A 21,003-nucleotide genomic window follows, 5' to 3' on the forward strand; every position below is an offset into this window, starting at 1 on the left:
CCCATCCTGTCACCTGTCAACCATCCTTACCCAGAGCGTATTCACAACAGGAATAAAAACAGGAGAAGTGTAACAATCAAATTCAAAATCAATGCACAGCCAGTCATAGAATCTAATATAATATTCACTAATTAGCAAGAAAACCCAAAGTTGGGGGTCCCCCAGGATTTTTACAGTCCACACCTTGAGGGGGGAGAACTCTCTCTCTGATCCCTCACTCAATTTCAATCCGTTATTTTCCAGTTCTGTTCTGGCCCCGCCAGGGGTAACATCTAATCGATCTTTCCTACTCCTGAAGGAGCACCGTGAGTTCTAGGTTACTTGTACATAAGGACAGATGCTTCAAGCAACAGATCAAGCATGGATGTAAAAGATTCTCCAGCTCTCTCTTTACCCCTATCCAACTTGTGGACAGTTCTTACTCAGTATTATTTCCCCCAAGCCCTTAATTGTCCCAATCTATAAAATTATCCATTTTACCTTAATTTTCCTCACTGTGTGAGCATGTGCAGTGTGTTTAATTGGATCCTGATTGTGTTGAACTCAGTTTCTCTCTGGAGTGTGTGTCAATGCCTTGATGATGTCACAATGTTGTCTCAATGCCCTGGCCACATGAACCATGTCATCTCCTGCTGTGTCTCAAGTAGCTGTGTGTGTTTGGGACCCGCTCTTCACTCCATCTCACCATGAATTTAGGCTTGCTATTTTTCACATGTAACAAATCACATCTGCACACTCACTCCGGTATCCCAACATCATGTCACACATTCTTAACTCTCAGATGTGCTCATGAAATGACCAAAGTGAGTGTCTGTCTTTCTTATCTCCCCCTGTGATGGATGTTTCATGTAGTGGCCGGGCTTTCAAATGTGGATTTCCTGAAAACAAAGTTCATGAACAAAGATGTAAATATCACCAAGAGTAAGTGATCAATTTATTCATCCCATCTACACATTCCAGACTTTTACTAGAGTGTGGGTGGACACCAGATTGATATATTCCATTCAACCACATCCAAGGTGAGTTATTCCAATTCCCTTATTGTCCTGTTGTGATGTATTTCTTCCAACTAACCACAGGAGACCCAGGAACATGTTACAATAGTTTATTCATGATTCACGCCTGGAGGGAACAACCCCAGAGAAAGCTCTGGAGGAGCACCCTCCTGTGATACAGCTCTCACAGCTCAAACTCACAGCTCTGACACAGCTCTCGAACAGAGTAATCACAGAGACAGCACTCGTATACAACTCTCAGCTCCAAGTTACAGATACAGACAGCTTACACAGTTATTCAATACACAGAACATTTAAAATTCCAATCTTACCTACGTAGGTTAGTTCTTAAACCTTCACTCAAAAGTTTGTGAGAAAATGGTCCGTTTTTCTAGAAAGTAAACAACCTTGCTGGCCAGCCTCCTGATGTCAGCACCTTGAGGTATTAGCAATTGACCAGCCTGTGATTTTACTCTAATGAAGGAGGGGGGGTGTTAAATCTATCCCCCCGTTTACCAAATCCATTAATTCACTCTTACAGTCCAAATCTTTAAAACAGAAATTAAACATTCCCATTTGATTTCAGGTATTAACATATTCTGTTAGTTTGTTCTTTATTGTCGATGTCAGGCTGAGGTTGTTCCCCTTGGAGCAAAGGAGGTTGAGGGGAGATTTGATGGAGGTGGACAAGATTCTGACAGGTTTAGATAAGGTGGACAAAGAAAAGCTGTTCCCATTAGCTGATGGGACAGGGATGAGGGGGACACAGATTTAAGGTTTTGGGCCAGAGATGCAGGGAGGGATGTGAGGAAGAATATTTTGATGCAGCGAGTGGTAATGACCTGGAACTCGCTGCCTACGAGGGTGGAGGAAGTGGAGACAAGAAACAATTACAAAGGAAATTGGATGGGCATTTGGGGGGGTTTCAAACAGAAATGCTGACTAAATATCGCTGAACTTCCTAACACCCTGTCACTCTGATCCTTGTGAAATTTGAAAACAGGGTTTTAGCAGCAAGAATCAAAGAGCATCAGCCCACTGGAGGCAAAATCGTGCGACCGGTTGACCATCTGTGAGAATGAACAAAACGCAGTCCTGGACGTATTTGAGAGCTGAATTGTAACAGCAGAATCCAACCCCTGGAATCACTTGTGAACTCGCTGGTGTCTCAGCAGGCTGGATGAAACTCTGAATCCCTTCTCACACACAGAGCAGGTGAATGGCCTCTCCCCGGTGTGAACTCGCTGGTGTGTCCGCAGGGTGGATGAATCTCTGTATACCTTCCCACATTGAGTGCAGCAGAATGGTCTCTCCCCAGTATGAACTCGCTGGTGTGTATGCAGGTTGCATAACTGAGTGAATCCCTTCCCACACTGAGAGCAGGTGAATGGTTTCTCTCCAGTGTGAACTCGCTGATGTGTTTGCAGGGCATATAAATCATTGAATCCCTTCCCACATTGAGAGCAGGTGAATGGCCTCACCCCGGTGTGAACTCGCTGATGTACCTGCAGGCTAGATAGCCGAGTGAACTCCTTCTCACATACAGAGCAAGTGAACGGCCTCTCCCCAGTGTGAACTCGCTGGTGTGCCTGCAGGGTGGCTGCATGACCAAATCCCTTCCCACACTGAGAGCAGGTGAACGGTCTCTCCCCAGTGTGAACTCGCTGGTGTGACTGCAGGCTGGATAATTGAGTGTATCCCTTCCCACATACAGTGCAGGTGAATGGCCTCTCCCCAGTGTGAACTCGCTGGTGTGCCTGTAGGGTGGATGCGTGAGCGAATGCCTTCCCACACTGAGAGCAAGTGAACGGCCTCTCCCCAGTGTGAATTCGTTGGTGTCTCTGCAGGGTGGATACAATACTGAATCCCATCCCACACCAAGGGCAAGTGAATGGCCTCTCTCCAGTGTGAATGCGCCGATGAGCTTCGAGATATGATGGGAATCTGTATCTCTTCCCACAGTCTCCACATTTCCACCGTTTCTCCATGGTGCGGGTGTCCTTGTGACTCTCCAGGTTAAACAATCAGTTAAATCTCACACAGAACACGGGTACAGTCTCTCCCCGCTGTGAATGCTGCGATGTATTTTCAGGCTGTGTAACTGGTTAAAGTTCTTTCCACACTCAGTTCACTGGAACACTCTCACTTGGCTGTGTGTGTCTCAGTGCATTTCTCGTCACAGCGATGTTTAAAATCTTCGGAAGCTGATAGACCGGGCAAACATTTCTCCTTCGAGATTCAGAGCCTGATGATATTCAGGTCCCAAGGAATCGAGTCACTCTGTCAGATCCAGATCTGACATTTTAGATTTCTGTCTGTGATTTCTCCTCATCTAATATCCTGTAATTCAATTTAAGAAAAACATCACAATTCAGTACATGATCAAAATTCAAATCAGTCAATTCTAGTTTCTATGGAGCGTTCATTAAAGACACAGTCATGGAGCATTAAACTTGCCGAGCAGGGCCTCACGTATCAGCACACAGGCAGCTGCTTTGTGAGACTGCCAGCAGTACAGACAAGTCAGAGATAAGGGTGTCCTGAGAAGAGGGATTCATTATGATGGCTCAGGGATGGCTGATAAGATGGAGGAATTCTATGATTCTAATGAACATTTTTTCCTCTCTCATCCCCAAATGCTGTAAATCTCCATCCCACACACTCTCCCTCCATTCTCACTCTGCTGTATCTAATATTCACCCTCCCAATTCTCCTGAAGGTGCTGATTGAGGCTGATTGACAGATCCATGCTCACTGCTTCCTGTCTTGGACATAGAGAGCTCAGAGTCTCCATGCAGGCTGCCAGACAGATATATGTCTATCTGACTGGACTAACAATGTGTGGAATGTACAGACTGGATTCACTTCCTTTCCCTTCAGTCGCCAGGACTCAATGAACTGCACGCTAGCCTTTTAAAAGTGGTTCCTGGAGAGATAATGGAGATTTTTGTTGAAATGTTTCTTAACTTGCTAGATTCCGGGAGAGTATCAGAAGATTGGAAATCAGCCAATGTGACTCCCTTGGTCAAAAAGGGAGAAAGGCAGAAGGCAGGGAACTATAGGCCAGTTAATTTAACATCTATTATTGGCAAGAAGCTGGAGTCAATAATCAAAGAGGAAATAGCTAATCATTTAGGAAAGCTGAATATAATCAACTAAGGCAACATGGTTCTCGGAAAGATAAATCATGTTCAACAAATTTGCTCGATTTCTTTGAGAATGCAAGAGGAAGAGTAGATCGAGTTCAATCTGTAGATGTAGTGTATTTAGATAGGGTGGTACGGTGGCACAGTGGTTAGCACTGTTGCTTCACAGCGCGAGGGATGCAGCTTCAATTTCGGCCTTGGGTGACAGTCTGTGTGGAATTTGCACATTCTCCCCGTGTCTGAGTAGGTTTACTTCGGGTGCTCTGGTTTCTTCTACATTCCAAAGATATGCAAGTTAGGTTGATTGGCTATGCTAAATTGACCCTTCATGTTCTAAAATGTGTAGATTAGGGGGATTGTGGGGTAAAAATGTGGGGTTGAGATAGGGCCTCGGAAAGATGCTCTGTTAGAAAGTTGGTGCAGGCTCGATGGGCCAAATGACCCCCTTCTGCAATCTAGGGGTTCTATGATTTCCAAAAGGCATTTGTCAAGGCGCCACATAAGAGGCTGGTGCATAAAGTAAAGGCCCATGGAATTGATGGAAGTGTGTTAGCATGGATTGAAAACTGGCCGTCACATAGAAAACAGAGAGTTGGAATAAATGGGTCATTTTCAGAGTGGAAAGATGTAACTAGTGGAGTACCACAGGGATCAGTTCTTGGCCTGCAATTGTTCATTATTCAATTAATGACCTGGAGGCAGGAACAGAATGTAAGGTTTCCAAATGATATGAAGGTAGGTGGAAGGACATGTTGTGATGAGGATATTTTGATTCTGCAGTGGGATATAAATAGATTGAGTGACGAAAACCTGGTAAATGAAGTTTAATGTGGGGAAGTGGGAGGTCATGTATTTCAGTAGGAGAAATCAAAAGGGAGATTACCTACATGGAGCAGCACTGCAGGTGAGTGAAGTACAGAGGGATCTAGATGTTCTTGCACATGAATCACAAAAAGCTAGCAGGCAGGTCCCACAATAGGTAAGAAGTAAAATGGAATTTTGACCTTTATTGCAAAGGGGTTGGAATTTAAAAACAGGGGGGGGGGGTTGTGTTGGTGAGGCCTCACCTGGAATACTGCGTAGTTTTGATCTTACTTAAACAAGGATTTCATAACATTGGATGTAGTCCAAAGGAGATTCACCAGGCAAATTCCTGGGTGAGAGGGTTGTCCTATCAAGAGAGAATAAATTGTCTAGGTCTGTATTCTTGAAGCTTTGAAGACAAAGAGGTGACTTTATTGAAACATAAGATCCTGAGGGGGCTTGACAGGATAGATGGTGAGATAATTTTACAAGTGCTAAAGTCTCGAACAAGCTAAATGGTCGGTCATTTAAAACTGAGGTGCACAGAAATTTCTTCCCCCAGAGGGTGGTGAATCTCTGGAATTCTCTCCCCCACAGGTGGAGGCTAGACCACGATAAGTATTTAAAGTGGAGGTGGATAAATAGTTGATAGATTGAGGAGAGGGCTATGGGAAAAGGCACACAAAAGGAGTTGAAGCCGGCACAGATCAGCCATGAAGGGCCTGGTGGCCACTCCTGCTTCTATTTCTCGTGATCAGTTGCTGCAAAGTCAACAGTTTCACCCCAGAATGAAAAAAGGAATGGAAGGGGGGAGTAAAGAAAGTGTTTTACTCACAGATGTTGGAGAGACAGGAGGAAGTTTGAGTCTGTCTGAAGCTCAATCTTCATTCAGAGAGAGAGCAGCAGTTAGTTTTGCTGGGCAGGAATGAGCAGCTGAACAAGCTCATTGTCCACTTCCGCATTCAGACAATGGAGGAGCGTTGATTGGCTGGAGGCTGGAGTCCTTCCGGTCCTCCAGGATGCCCATTGGCCAGAGCCTGTGAGAGGCAGGACCGGAGCAGAGTCCTTCCGGTCCTCCAGAGTTCCCATTGGTCAATCCCCCGCAGACAGACAATGAGGGGCGGAGCCCCACGTGGGGGTGGGCGGGACTTTGCCCTCCAGCCGCGCTGAGCTGTTGTCCAAGGGGAAAGGCTGGAAGACCCGGACAGACAATGGTCAGTGCGCCGGCTTTGTCCGGGCCCCGCCCCACACCCGCACATGCGCATTTACCCTAAAAACTCGCACATGCGCATTTTTGATTCACTGTCTCTCCAGCTCTGATGTGGAGATGCCGGCGTTGGACTGGGGTAAACACAGTAAGAAGTTTAACAACACCAGGTTAAAGTCCAACAGGTTTATTTGGTAGCAAAAGCCACACAAGCTTTCGAGGCTCTGAGCCCCTTCTTCAGGTGAGTGGGAATTCTGTTCACAAACAGAACTTATAAGACACAGACTCAATTTACATGAATAATGGTTGGAATGCGAATACTTACAACTAATCCAGTCTTTAAGAAACAAAACAATGGGAGTGGAGAGAGCATCAAGACAGGCTAAAAAGATGTGTATTGTCTCCAGACAAGACAGCCAGTGAAACTCTGCAGGTCCACGCAACTGTGGGAGTTACAAATAGTGTGACATAAATTCTGATTCTAGGATCGCATGATAAAGACTCAGGAGGAAAAAAGCAGAAATATTTATGTGAAATAGTGTGACATAAACCCAATATCCCGGTTGAGGCCGTCCTTGTGACAGCGCAGAGTCGCGGAGCAGAAACTGATAGCCAGGTTCCGCACACACAAGGACGGCCTCAACCGGGATATTGGGTTTATGTCACACTATTTCACATAAATATTTCTGCTTTTTTCCTCCTGAGTCTTTATCATGCGATCCTAGAATCAGAATTTATGTCACACTATTTGTAACTCCCACAGTTGCGTGGACCTGCAGAGTTTCACTGGCTGTCTTGTCTGGAGACAATACACATCTTTTTAGCCTGTCTTGATGCTCTCTCCACTCCCATTGTTTTGTTTCTTAAAGACTGGATTAGTTGTAAGTATTCGCATTCCAACCATTATTCATGTAAATTGAGTCTGTGTCTTATAAGTTCTGTTTGTGAACAGAATTCCCACTCACCTGAAGAAGGGGCTCAGAGCCTCGAAAGCTTGTGTGGCTTTTGCTACCAAATAAACCTGTTGGACTTTAACCTGGTGTTGTTAAACTTCTTACTGTCTCCAGCTCTGGCCAATGAGAAGAGTTGGAGGACCGGAAGGCCTCAGGTTTCCCAGCCAATCAGAGCGTGGCTTTTTTGCGTGAATGACGATAGGGCATCAGACAGACTGAAACTTCCTCCTGTTCCAACATCTGTGAGTAAAACACTTTGTTTTCTCCACCTTTCCATTTCTTTTCTCATTCTGGGGGAAATTGGGGACTTGCAGCAACTGAAGGGAAAGGAAGTGAATCCAGGGAGGGTGCAGATTGTGGAAAGGTTGGCCCAGGTCTCTCTCTGTTAAAGACATTGACATCCTTTGCTCCCTCAGCTTGACACATTGATTTGTCTGGCTCAAAGGTCCCTTTCCTAATGTTCACAATTAAAGGGCTGGTTTCCCCAGGAAATATCTGACATTTAAGGGGACTGTAAATTAATATAGGTTAGAGATATGTTCAGTATTGTCATATGGCAAGATTAGACATGTATGGTTCTGCAGTAATGTACATTTATTATTATTTCTAATCTGTAATATCGTACGGTCGTGTGACATTAGTGTTTCTTTACGAATTTTTTAATCTCAAAATCATGATCCTGCTGTTGTAAATAAACCTTTCAGTTTCTTTTACATTATGGCACCGGCTTGTCTACAAAGAGTCCTTTATTTGCTCCTTAAGTGGCTTATATAGAGGTTGTTTGTTTTTACTTGGGATTTGTGGATAAAAAACTGGTTGCAGGTCAGGTGACAGAAGTTCTTTCATTTTCAGTTCTGAGATGCAGTTTAGTTTTAGAAGGGGCATCACGCTGAAAAGAGACGTCTCTCTCGCTTTCTCTCCCCTGTTTTATTTGGAAATTCTGTTGGTTATCTGAAAGCAAGGTCTTGCCTTCCTGAAGAAAATATTCTGCTGTTGATGGGTTAGGCATTATCTTGGTTGTTTTGTTTTGTTTGTAATTGCTAAAAGTTCTTGCTAATTTTCTTACTAAACATGTTAACTATATTCTTAAGTAAACTTTGTGAAAAGGTGGGTCATTTGAATCATACCTGAAGTGAAACATTTCATGCCAAATTCAAGATGTAAAACGTATGATTCAGGCGGGTTCCATAAAACATTTTGGAGTTTCTAACCTGAGCCCTAACATGTAGCTACGTGATATATTTCCAGTAATAGAGTCATTACAGCACAGAAGGAGTCCATTGGACCACTCAGGTCAATGCCGACTCACTGTTAGTGTCGAGTGGATCCCATTCTGCAGCACCTACAATTTCATTTCCAAGTTATTGATCATCTCTGCTTGAACACCCTCACAAGTAGTTCAAGATCATGATCAATTATAGCCCCCTGTATCTTAGCCAACTGAAACAATTCTATCCATTAAACACATTTTTAGTCCCGTAATAGAGACATATATCTGTCTGGCAGCCTGCATGGAGATTTCCAGCTCTCTGTGTCCAGGACAGGAAGCAGTGAGCATGGATCTGTCAATCAGCCTCAATCAGCACCTTCAGGAGAATTGGGAGGGTGAATATTAGATACAGCAGAGTGAGAATGGAGGGAGAGTGTGTGGGATGGAGATTCACAGCTTTTGGGGAATGAGAGAGGAAACAATGTTCCATAGAAACTAGAATTGTCTGTTCTGAATTTCTAATCTGTGCTGACAGTGATGACTTTTGTAAACTCCTTTCACAGAATATGAGAAGGTGAGGATTGACAGACAGAAATCTCGAACAAATGTCATGTCAAATTCTGACAGTCATTCAGTTCATCTGGACCTGAATACCATCGGCCTTTCAATCTAAAAGGAGAAATATTTTTCTGTTCTGTCTGCTTCAGACTTTTTTTTTGCATAAATGTGACTGGAAAAATGCCGTGACACACATATACCCGAGTGAGAGTGTTCCAGTGCACTGACTGTGGAAAGAGCTTTAAACAGTTACACAGCCTGAAAATACATCGCAGCATTCACAGTGGGGAGAGACTGTACCCGTGTTCTGTGTGAGATTGAACTGATTGTTTAACCTGGAGAGTCACAAGGACACCCGCACCATGGAGAAACCGTGGAAATGTGGGGACTGTGGGAAGGGATTCAATTACCCATCTCTGCTAGAAACTCATCGCCGCAGCCACACTGGGGAGAGACCATTCACCTGCTCTGATTGTGGGAAAGGGTTTACTCAGTTATCCAGCCTGCAGATACACCAGCGAGTTCACACTGGGGAGAGGCCGTTCACCTGCTCTCAGTGTGGGGAGGGATTCACTCAGTTATCCCACCTGCAGAGACACCAGCGGGTTCACACTGGGGAGAGACCGTTCACCTGCTCTCAGTGTGGGAAGGGATTCAGTCAGTTATCCAACCTGCAGACACACCAGCGAGTTCACACTGGGGAGAAACCGTTCACCTGCTCTCAATGTGGGGAGGGATTCACTCGGTCATCCCACCTGCGAGTTCACACTGGGGAGAAGCCATTCACCTGCTCTCAGTGTGGGAAGGGTTTCAGAGCTTCATCTGCCCTGCTGAGACACCAACAAGTTCACGAGTGATTCCAGAGGTTGGATTCTGCTGTTATTGTTTCTGCTCTCAATTACATCCAGGACTGCATTTTGTTCATTCTCACAGTTGGTCAATGGGGAGGGTCGGAGGGTTTCTTTCTGCTGGACTGGCCGGTCTCACAACTTTGCCTCCAGTGGGCTGATGCTCCTTGAGTCTTGTTGCGAATACCTGGTTTTAAATTTCACAAGGATCACAGAGTGACAGGGTGTTAGGAAGTTCAGAGATATTTAGTCAACATTTCTGTTTGAAACCTCCCAGTGCCCGTCCAATTTCCTTTGTAATTGTTTATTGTCTCCACTTCCTCCACCCTCGTAGGCCGCGAGTTCCAGGTCATTACCATTCGCTGCATCAAAATATTCTTCCTCACATTCCACCCCCCCCACCCCCATCTCTGACCCAAAACCTTAAATCTGCGTCCCCCTCGTCCTTGTCTCATCAGCTAATGAGAACAGCTTTTCTTTGTCCACCTTATCTAAACCTGTCAGAATCTTGTCCACCTCTATCAAATCTCCCCTCAACCTCCTTTCCTTCAAGAGGAACAACCCCAGCCTGACATCGACAATAAAGAACAAACTAACAGAATATGTTAATACCTGAAATCAAATGGAATGTTTAATTTCTGTTTGAAAGAGATTGGCGGCACGGTAGCACAGTGGTTAGCACTGCTGCTTCACAGCTCCAGGGACCTGGGTTCAATTCCCGGCTTGGGTCACTGTCTGTGCGGAGTTTGCACATTCTCCCCGTGTCTGCGTGGGTTTCCTCCGGGTGCTCCGGTTTCCTCCCACAGTCCAAAGATGTGCGGGTTAGGTTGATTGGCCAGGTTCAAAATTGCCCCTTAGTGTCCTGGGATGCGTAGATTAGAGGGATTAGTGGGTACAATATGTAGGGATATGGGGGTAGGGCCTGGGTGGGATTGTGGTCGATGCAAACTCGATGGGCTGAATGGCCTCTTTCTGTACTGTAGGATTTCCATGATTTCTATGATTTCTATGATTGTGAATATATTGTCCTGGACAATAAAGGAATTTGAACAATTCATCTTGGGAGTGGTTGAATGGAATATATCAATCTGGTATCCACCTACAGTTCAATGGAAATCTGAAAGTGTAGCTGGAAATCCCTCCCTAACAGCACTGTGGATGTACTTACGCCTCAGGCACTGTAGCAGTTCAGGAAGGCAGTGTTGGGGTTGACCACGGCCGAGGCAGCTACAGACAGCCACATATTCTGTTATAATTGAAGGACTGCAGATTGAATGTGAGGCATTATGGGACTGGACTATCTTGACTACATTCCTGTCACTGCTCAGTTTCTGCAGTCACGGACTGATGGGGGGTGATATAGAATTCCTAGTATGAGACCCTTCATTTCATTTTTACTAAAGTAAATAGACTAAGTTAAGGTAATTATAAAGTGCCTTACTGTATATGTACTGAGAATTCACAATGTGCCTGGAACAAAATATGCAAAGGTATGAAATGTGAAAAGAAATATGAAAATATGAAAAGGAAGAGGGAAGCTTATGTAGGGATGAGGAAACAAGGTTCAGATGGCTCGATTGAGGGTTACAAGTTCGCAAGGAACAAGCTGAAAAAGGGGCTTAGGAGAGCTAGGAGGGGACATGAGAAGTCCTTGGCGGGTCGGATCAAGGAAAACCCCAAGGCTTTTTACTCTTATGTGAGGAATAAAAGAATGACCAGGGTGAGGTTAGGGCCGGTCAAGGACAGTCGTGGGAACTTGTGTATGGAGTCAGTAGAGATAGGCGAGGTGATGAATGAATACTTTTCTTCAGTGTTCACCAAGGAGAGGGGCCATGTTTTTGAGGAAGAGAAGGTGTTACAGGCTAATAGGCTGGAGGAAATAGATGTTCGGAGGGAGGATGTCCTGGCAGTTTTGAATAAACTGAAGGTCGATAAGTCCCCTGGGCCTGATGAAATATATCCTAGGATTCTTTGGGAGGCAAGGGATGAGATTGCAGAGACTTTGGCTTTGATCTTTGGGTCCTCACTGTCCACGGGGATGGTGCCAGAGAATTGGAGAGTTGGGAATGTTGTTCCTCTGTTTAAGAAAGGGAATAGAAATGACCCTGGTAATTATAGACCGGTTAGTCTTACTTCGGTGGTTGGTAAATTGATGAAAGAGGTCCTTAGGGATGGGATTTACGACCATTTAGAAAGATGCGGATTAATCCGAGATAGTCAGTACGGATTCGTGAAGGGCAAGTCGTGCCTCACAAATTTGATAGAATCTTTTGAAGAGGTAACTAAGTGTGTTGATGAAGGTAGGGCAGTTGATGTCATATACATGGATTTTACTAAGGCGTTTGATAAGGTCCCCCATGGTCGGCTTATGATGAAAGTGAGGAGGTGTGGGATAGAGGGAAAGTTGGCCGATTGGATAAGTAACTGGCTGTCTGATCGAAGACAGAGGGTGGTGGTGGATGGAAAATTTTTGGATTGGAGGCAGGTTGCTAGCGGAGTACCACAGGGACCAGTGCTTGGTCCTCTGCTCTTTGTGATTTTTATTAATGACTTAGAGGAGGGGGCTGAAGGGTGGATCAGTAAATTTGCTGATGACACCAAGATTGGTGGAGTAGTGGATGAGGTGGAGGGCTGTTGTAGGCTGCAAAGAGACATAGATAGGATGCAAAGCTGGGCTGAAAAATGGCAAATGGAGTTTAACCCTGATAAATGTGAGGTGATTCATTTTGGTAGAACTAATTTACATGTGGATTACAGAGTCAAAGGTAGGGTTCTGAAGACTGTGGAGGAACAGAGAGATCTTGGGGTCCATATCCACAGATCTCTAAAGGTTGCCACTCAAGTGGATAGAGCTGTGAAGAAGGCCTATAGTGTGTTAGCTTTTATTAACAAGGGGTTGGAGTTTAAGAGCCGTGGGGTTATGCTGCAACTGTACGGGACCTTGGTGAGACCACATTTGGAATATTGTGTGCAGTTCTGGTCACCTCACTCTAAGAAGGATGTGGAATCGCTGGAAAGAGTGCAGAGGAGATTTACCAGGATGCTGCCTGGTTTGGAGGGTAGGTCTTATGAGGAAAGGTTGAGGGAGCTAGGGCTGTTCTCTCTGGAGCGGAGGAGGCTGAAGGGAGACTTAATAGAGGTTTATAAAATGATGAAGGGGATAGATAGAGTGAACGTTCAAAGACTATTTCCTCGGGTGGATGGAGCTATTACAAGGGGGCATAACTATAGGGTTCATGGTGGGAGATACAGGAAGGATATCAGAGGTAGGTTCTTTATGCAGAGAGTGGTTGGGGTGTGGAATGGACTGCCTGCAGTGATAGTGGAGTCAGACACTTTAGGAACATTGAAGCGGTTATTGGATAGGCACATGGAGCACGCCAGCATGATAGGGAGTGGGATAGCTTGATCTTGGTTTCAGATAAAGCTCGGCACAACATCGTGGGCCGAAGGGCCTGTTCTGTGCTGTACTGTTCTATGTTCTATTATAAACTGAATAACCACAAATTAACCAAGTATTATAAGCTTAAACTGTATTTTCAATATATATATATTGTGTCTTGGCCAACTTCGTTCCGAATGCAGCATGATGGGAAATAGTGGTGGACAGGCTGAATTCTTTTAATACAATGGAGCATAGAAAGGCAGCTTCTGGATATGCGAAAGGCAAGTTTAATGGCCTGGTATTTAAGGGAGTAAATCCGTTAATGGGCAGTGAGGCTGGAGCAGTCTCTCAAGCTGATAAAGGAGGCCCTGGTTCCAGTGAAAGAGTGACTCCTTTCACCAATTAAAATTGGCAGGTGTTAGTTATGGCCTTGGTTACTGGAATGACATGGGTTCGGTTTCCTCGGTAAAGGGGAAGGAACCTACATGGGCAATAAGCGAATAATCGCTTATTCCTGTTGACAGGTGGAACGTAATTGGCTCAGATAATAATGGGTAATATTGCGATTGGGCCTCCAGTCTGATTGACAAGACTGGGTGGGATTTTGAAATGTTCAGAATAATATAATAATTTTACCTTGCAATATTAGCTCAGCGAGGACATTGACTGTGTCTCTCTCCTGATGCATGCATTTGCAAATAAATTCCTTTTCGTTCTTTAACTATATGCTGTCTTTCGCAGTCTGTATATTGGTTGAGAGAGGTTCAGCAAAATACAGAGCACCCCAGGGGGACACCTGAGAAAATTCTTCTTACACCCTGAATGTCAGGTTGTTAATAGAATGGATGAGGATTCCAGATGAGCTAAGACTGGGGTGGAGTCGGGTGATGTTACTGGGGTGGAAATGGGCGGGTCTTGACGATGATCTGGATATGTGGCTGGAAGCTCAACTCGGGGTGAAATATTTCACCATGGTTGTGAACAGCCTGGTTCAGGTCAGACAGTTGCCAAGAAGAGATTGAGTTGCTGGCGAGGGAATGGAATTTGTAGTGGGGATTGAAGACAATGGGTTCAGTCTTACCAGTGTTTATATGAAAGCAATTTCTGTTCTTTCAATACTGAAAGTGAGATAAGTCAGGATGATGTGTGAGTTGGAGGAACCTGGAGGTGATGGTGTTCACATCTATCTGCTATCCTGATCTTTCTCGGTGATGGAGGTTGAGGGTTTGGGAGATTCTGTCAAAGTTACAGTTCAGGACACAAATTCAGAACAGACAATTCCAATCCTTCACCCAAACATGTGGTTCAATCAAACTAAAAGACCAAAATCAGCAACAAAGTCCCAATAGAATCTCCCTCTCCAGGGCCACCTGGGCACAGACAAGACAGAAGATAAGTCGGCAGCCAGAGTGACCCCTGCCTCCCCATTCAGCCCCACCCATCCTGGATCTACAGATTACTGCTTAACCAAGGTCTCGAGCAGATCCAGAAGATCCTCCCATTCACCCACCCACACCCACATTTTACAGCCTTTCAGACTCCTCATTTAGTTCAACAGTTTCAGAGAGTAAACTCTCTTTACTCTGAGAGTAAACTCTCAATTGGGCCAGTGGGCTGATGAATGGTAGATGGAGTTTAATTTAGACAAATGCGAGGTGATGCATTTTGGTAGATTGAACCAGGGCAGGACTTACTCAGTTAATGGACGGGCGTTGGGGAGAGTTACAGAACAAAGAGATCTAGGGGTACAGGTTCATAGCTCCTTGAAAGTGAAGTCACAGGTGGACAGAGTGGTGAAGAAGGCATTCAGCATGCTTAGTTTCATTGGTCAGAACATTGAATACAGGAGTTGGGATGTCTTACTGAAGTTGTAGAAGACATTGGTAAGACCACATTTGGGATAGTATGTACAGTTCTGGTCATCCTATTGTAGAAAGGATATTATTAAACTAGAAAGAGCGCAGAAGAGATTTACTAGGATGCTACCGGGACTTGATGGATTGAGTTATAAGGAGAGGCTGGACAGACTGGGACTTTTTTCTCTGAAGCATAGAAGGCTGAGGGGTGATCTTACAGAGGTCTATAAAATAATGAGGGGCACAGATCAGCTAGATAGTCAATATCTTTTCCCAAAGGTAGGGGAGGCTAAAACTAGAGGGCATAGATTTAAGTTGAGAGGGGAGAGATACAAAAGTGTCCAGAGGGGCAATTTTTTCACACAGAGGGTGGTGAGTGTCTGGAACAAGCTGCCAGAGGTAGTAGTAGAGGCAGGTACAATTTTGTCTTTTAAAAAGCATTTAACAGTTACATGGATACGATGGGTATAGAGGGATATGGGCCAAATGCGGACAATTGGGATTAGTTTAGGGGTTTAAAAAAAAGGTGGCATGGACAAGTGGGGCTGAAGGGCCTGTTTCCATGCTGTAAACCTCTATGACTCTACAACTCTGAGCCTATTTTGTTTATTTTTCTTTGATTGTTTCATTTTTCTTTCTTTCAGTCGGCAGCCCCCCCCCCCCGCTCCAGGCACAGCTTTTGTTCCTTTTCTCGCTCCATTCCCTTTGGCTCTGAGGAATTCACTTTTCTCTCATTCAATTTCTCCTGGCTTCCACCCTATCAGACCTTCCTTTAGTCCCTGTCTCACCCGCCCCTTTCTCCAAACCTGTTACATTTCTAACTTTTCCCAGTTCTGATGAAAGGTCACAGACCTGAAATGTTAACTGTGTTTCTCTCTCTGCACAGACGCTGCCTAAACTGCTGAACTTTGTTCCAACATATCATTCGTCTTTTTTACTGCCTTTTACACCTGCATGCTTACCTTCAGTGACTATTGTGCAAGAACACCCAGGTCGTGTTGCATATTTCTTCCTCCTGCTTTATGACTATTCAGATAGTAATCTGTCTTCCCGTTTTTGCTCCCAAAGTGGATGACCTCACATTTATCCAAATTATACTGCAACTGCCAATCATTTGCCCACTCACTCAACTTGTCAAATTACACTGAAGGATTGCTGCATCCTCCTCACAGCTCACCCTCCCACCTTGCTTTGTGTCATTAACAAATTTGGAGATATTGCATTTAGTTCCCTCATCTAAGTCATTTATATGTAGTAACAAGCTGAGGTCCCAGCTCTGACCCCTGCATTACCCCATTAGTCACATCCTGCCATTTTTAAAAAGTTTTTTTAAAGTTTATTTATTAGTCACAAGTAAGGCTTACATTAACACTGCAATGAAGTTACTGTGAAATTCCCCAAGTTGCCATAGTCCAGCGCCTGTTTGGGTCAATGTACCTAACCAGCACATCTTTCAGAATGTGGGAGGAAACCCACGCAGATACGGGGGGAACACGCAAACTCCACACAGACAGTGACCCAAGCCAGGAATCGAACCTGCGTCCCTGGCGCTGTGAAGCAGCAGTGCTAAGCACTGTGCTACCGTGCCACCATTTGGAAAAAGACCCGTTTATTCCTACTCTTTGTTTCCTGTCTGCCAACTAGTTTCTATCCATCTCAACACAGTACCTCAATCCCATGTGCTTTAATTTTACACGTTAATCTTTTATGTGGGACTTTGTCGAAATCCTTCTGAAAACTGAAATAAACCACATCAACTGGCTCCCCCTCATCAATTCTACTAGTTATATCCTCAAAGAATTCCAATAGTTTTTGTCAAGCACCATTTCCCTTTCTTAAATCCATGCTGACTCTGTCCGATCCTGCCACTGTTTTTCAAGTGTTTTGCAACAGAATCTTTGAAAATGGATTCTTGAATAATCCCCGCTGACGGTGTCAGGCTTACTGGTCTATAATTCCTTGTTTTCTCTCTACCTCCTTTTTTAAATAGTGGGGTTACATTAGCTACACTCCAACCTGTAGAAACTGTTCCAGCATTTATAGAATCTTGGAAGATGACCACCAATGCATCCACTATTTCTCAGGCTCCTTCCTTGAGGAATCTGGCGTACACATTATCAGGTCCTGGGGATTTAGAGGCCTTCAATCCCATCAGTTTCCCCAACACTATTTCTCTACTAATACTGATCTCCATCAGTTCCTCCCTCTCACTAAACCCTATGTTCCCCAACATTTTTGAGTCCTCCTTTGTGAAGACAGAACCAAAGTATGTGGTCAGTTGGTCAGCCATTTCTTTGTTCTCCATTATAAATTCCCCTGTTTCTGACTGTAAGGTAATTTGTCTTCATCAATCTTTTTCTTGTGACATACCGATAGAAACTTTTACAGTCAGTTTTTATGTTCCCTGCAAGCTTACTCTCATATTCCATTTTCCTCTTTTTATCAATCCCTTGGTCCTCTGTTGCTGAATTCTAAACTGCTCCCAATCATCAAGTCTGTTGTTTTCCTTGGCCAAATTGTATATCTCTATCTTGGATCTAATGCTATCTCTAATTTCTCAGAATTCTCTGTGTTGTGTCTCACTGCAAAATCCCTAATTTTCCACTTTGGGAAGTTCATCACATGATGATATTTTGAGTCAGACCTGAAGCACTTGTTAATTGTTCCCCAGTCATTCCTGGGGTTCATTTGTTTATTAATGCTGTTCCAATCTGTCTTTTGTTGTGATATCCAGATCTGCTATGGCTGCTTTCACCCCCTACAAAACCTGTCAAAGTCTAACCATGTTTCATAACCATCCAGTCGATCATCTATCTTGTCAATCTCATCATTGAACCCAAACAGTAGATCCAAACCTTTATCAGTGTCCAACTGATGGACATCCAGCTCACAAAATACTTTGCTTCTGATTTTCCTTTTGCTGGGAAGTGACAATGCCAAGGCCAGACCTTGTTTCCCCCTTGGTAGGGATGTAACCAGTATCCACATTTCCACTTTCATATGGTTCAGACTCTGAGAGCAGCAGCGGGTAATCAGACCCTGACAATTCCCACTCACTTTCAGCCATTTCTCACAAAAGCTGTTGGGATTGCAAAACTTCTGTCTGAAAAATATTTCCCTTTAGCTTCCAATCTCCACCATTAGAAAATATTCCCTCTGACCATGTTACAATCCTGACAGCTTATGGTGAAGGAAGAAGTTGGAGCCAATCTTTATTTGGTACAGATTTATTTAGAGTGAAACTTCACAGGTATTTCTCTCTGAACTTCACACTATGTCAGTACATGTCTCTTTATTTGCATTCAAAATCATCCAATCAATGCCCTCAATTTGTATGTACTTAATCTCAAATGATTTGGTTATCCCCAAGAGTCGGAGCAGATAATAAATCTAATCGGAGTGACTGCTGCGATGTCTCAGCAGAGGTTGAATCATTCAACGAATATGATTAACAGAAAAATCCCATCACAATAGTTACTTGTGAACTCGCTGGTGTGTCTGCAGAGTGGATGACTGAGTGAATCCCTTCCCACATGTGGAGCAGATGAAAGGTCTCTCCCCAGTGTGAACTCGCTGGTGTAACCGCAGGTTGGATGAGCGAGCAAAACCTTTCCCACAAACGGAGCAAATGAATGGCCTCTCCCCAGTGTGAACTCTCTGGTGTTTCAGCAGGTTGGCTGAATGAGCAAATCCCTTCCCACACTGGGAGCAGGTGAACGGTCTCTCCCCGGTGTGCTCTTCCTTGTGTATTGCTAGGTTGGATGACTGATTGAATCCCTTCCCACATACAGAGCAGGTGTATGGTCTTTCCCCAGTGTGAATTCGCTGGTGCGTCCGCAGTGTGTGTGAGTGAGCAAATCCCTTCCCACACTGGGAGCAGGTGAACGGCCTCTCCCCAGTGTGAACAGTCTGGTGTGTCAGCAAATTTGATGACCGACTGAATCCCTTCCCACATTGGGAGCAGGTGAACGGCTTCTCCTCAGTGTGAATTTGCTTGTGTAATGCAAGGTTGGATGACTGAGTGAATCCCTTCCCACAAACAGAGCAGGTGAACGGTCTCTCTCCAGTGTGCATTCGCTGATGTTTCAGCAGATTGGATGAGTGAGCAAATCGCTTCCCACACTGGGAGCAGGTGAATGGTCTCTCCCCAGTGTGAATTCGCTGGTGTTTTACTAGGGTGGATGGGTGAGCAAAACCCTTTCCACACTGGGAGCAGGTGAATGGCCTCTCCCCAGTGTGACTGCGCCGATGAGTTTCCAGCAGGGATGGGTAATCGAATTCCTTCCCACAGTCTCTACATTTCCATGCCATCTCCCTGTTGTGACGGCAATTGTGCTCCGAAAGGCCAGATGATTGGTTGAAGTCTTGTCCACACAGAGAACATATGTACAGTTTCTCTTCACTGTGAACGGTGCTATTTTCTTCCATGTTCAAAATACAATGATATTCAGGTTACAATAAATCGGACGATTCCATCAGGTTCTGATACATTGTTTGAATCCTCATCTTCTAAAACCCTGTGAAATTGATTAAAACAGAAAGAAGAGAGTAAGGGAACCCACAAAAAAACAATGGTTGTGAAATTGAGCTGAATGAATCTGGGGCCAGCACTAGGAAAAAGTGACTATGAAAGCTTTTGGATTGTCATGAAAAACCCAACTGATTCACTAAGATAAAAGCAAAATACTGCGGATGCTGGAATCTGAAACAAAAACAGAAAATGCTGGAGAAACTCAGCAGGTCTGACAGCATCTGTAGAGAGAGAATGGGGCCAACGTTCTGAGTCTGGAAGACCCATTGTCGACAAGTGTCATCCAGACCCAAAACATTGGCTCTATTCTCTCTCCACAGACACTGTCAGACCTGCTGAGTTTCTCCAGCATTTTCTGTTTTTGTTCCAACTGATTCACTAATGTCCTTCACGAAAAGAAACTTGTCATCCAGGCTGGGTCTACACAAGACTCTGGGCACTGTGGGAGGAGACAGAGAGAAGTAGGAGAGGCCAGGGGTGAAGGAGAGGGATTTTATACATCAACAACTCAATGAGAACTTTGACAGAATCTCCCAAACCCTCAACCTCCATCATTCAGAAGGACTAAGATAGCAGGTAGACGTGAACACCATCACCTCCAAGTTCCCCTCCAACTCACACACCATCCTGACTTGTCTGACGTCAAGGACTAAGAGAATTTTTTTCCAAATCAATACTGGGAATTCTGAACCCATTGTCTTCAGTCCCCACTACAAACTCCACTCCCTCACCAGCAACTCTATCCCTCTTCCTGGGAACTGTCTGAGGCTGAACCAGGCTGTTCACAATCCTGGTGAAATATTTCACCCCAAGATGAGGTTCCAGCCACAATATCCACATCATCATCAAGAGCGTCTACTTCCACCTCAGTGCCATCGCCCGACTCCACCCCAGTCTCAGCTCATCTGGAACCCTCATCCATTCTATTGTGACGTCACACTCACTCTCCATTGTGACGTCACACTCACTCTCCATTGTGACGCGTTACTGTCATGAATTCTATTGTGACGTCAGGACTTCACTCCCTGCCGGTCTTCCATACTCAGCCTCAATGGCGGCAGTCAGCCCAGGCCCAACACGACAAGTTGCGGCTCCATTTGCCACAAACGGGGGGAACCGGGAAGTTCATTTCCGGGGTTTGCCTTTGAACATGTTTAGGAAGCTCTTCACCCACCCGCCATGTTCATCGCTCCCCGCGCGCCGCCCTCTACCTGGTATTGATCTTGGTTCCGACTTAAAACCGTCCGTGCATCGCCATTACCCGCACTGCGCATTCTTCAGGTCCCGCCCCTCATTCATTCTGATTGGTTGGAGGACCAGCCGCTCCCGCTCGGTCCTCCAGCCCCGCCCCCTCTTCCTATTGGTCCGGAGTTGCCGTCAATCAATCCCCGAGCATTGTGATGTGGAGCATGCGCAGTGTCATTGCTGTCCTTGGTGCTTGTTTGTCCCGGAGAAGCGGAGTCAGCGTTAGGCGGTGGCTGGGAGGATTTGGAAACACTTTGTGGATCCG

The 21,003-nt window shown here is 44.9% G+C and overlaps 4 protein-coding genes across 5 annotated transcripts in view; 3 read left to right on the forward strand and 1 right to left on the reverse strand.

Moving 5' to 3' along the window:
* The window catches only part of LOC144483170 (uncharacterized), a 169,717-nt gene that overhangs the window by 113,227 nt on the left and 35,487 nt on the right, over window positions 1–21,003 (forward strand).
* LOC144483150 (uncharacterized) overlaps window positions 1–21,003 on the forward strand; it is a 113,574-nt gene that overhangs the window by 88,898 nt on the left and 3,673 nt on the right. Inside the window, exon 1 of one of the 2 annotated variants that reach the window (XM_078201945.1) lies at window positions 20,578–20,707. The exons of the other annotated variant lie outside the window; for it this stretch is intronic. The gene's annotated coding sequence lies outside the window, so the exon portion shown is untranslated. Of the gene's footprint in view, window positions 1–20,577; window positions 20,708–21,003 lie in introns of those variants that run through there. 2 annotated transcript variants of the gene reach the window in all.
* The window catches only part of LOC144483162 (uncharacterized), a 187,030-nt gene that overhangs the window by 81,581 nt on the left and 84,446 nt on the right, over window positions 1–21,003 (forward strand). The window lies entirely within an intron of this gene.
* LOC144483164 (uncharacterized) lies at window positions 1,868–20,758 on the reverse strand. Its single transcript, XM_078201961.1, has 3 exons — window positions 20,705–20,758; window positions 18,441–19,479; window positions 1,868–3,002 (listed from the first exon to the last, which is right to left on the reverse strand). Exons 2-3 carry the CDS (start codon window positions 19,388–19,390, stop codon window positions 2,141–2,143), a joined length of 1,812 nt encoding a protein of 603 aa, XP_078058087.1. The 5' UTR covers window positions 19,391–19,479; window positions 20,705–20,758; the 3' UTR covers window positions 1,868–2,140.

This window comes from Mustelus asterias, unplaced genomic scaffold, assembly GCF_964213995.1.
Source record: "Mustelus asterias unplaced genomic scaffold, sMusAst1.hap1.1 HAP1_SCAFFOLD_47, whole genome shotgun sequence".
NCBI lineage: Eukaryota > Metazoa > Chordata > Chondrichthyes > Carcharhiniformes > Triakidae > Mustelus > Mustelus asterias.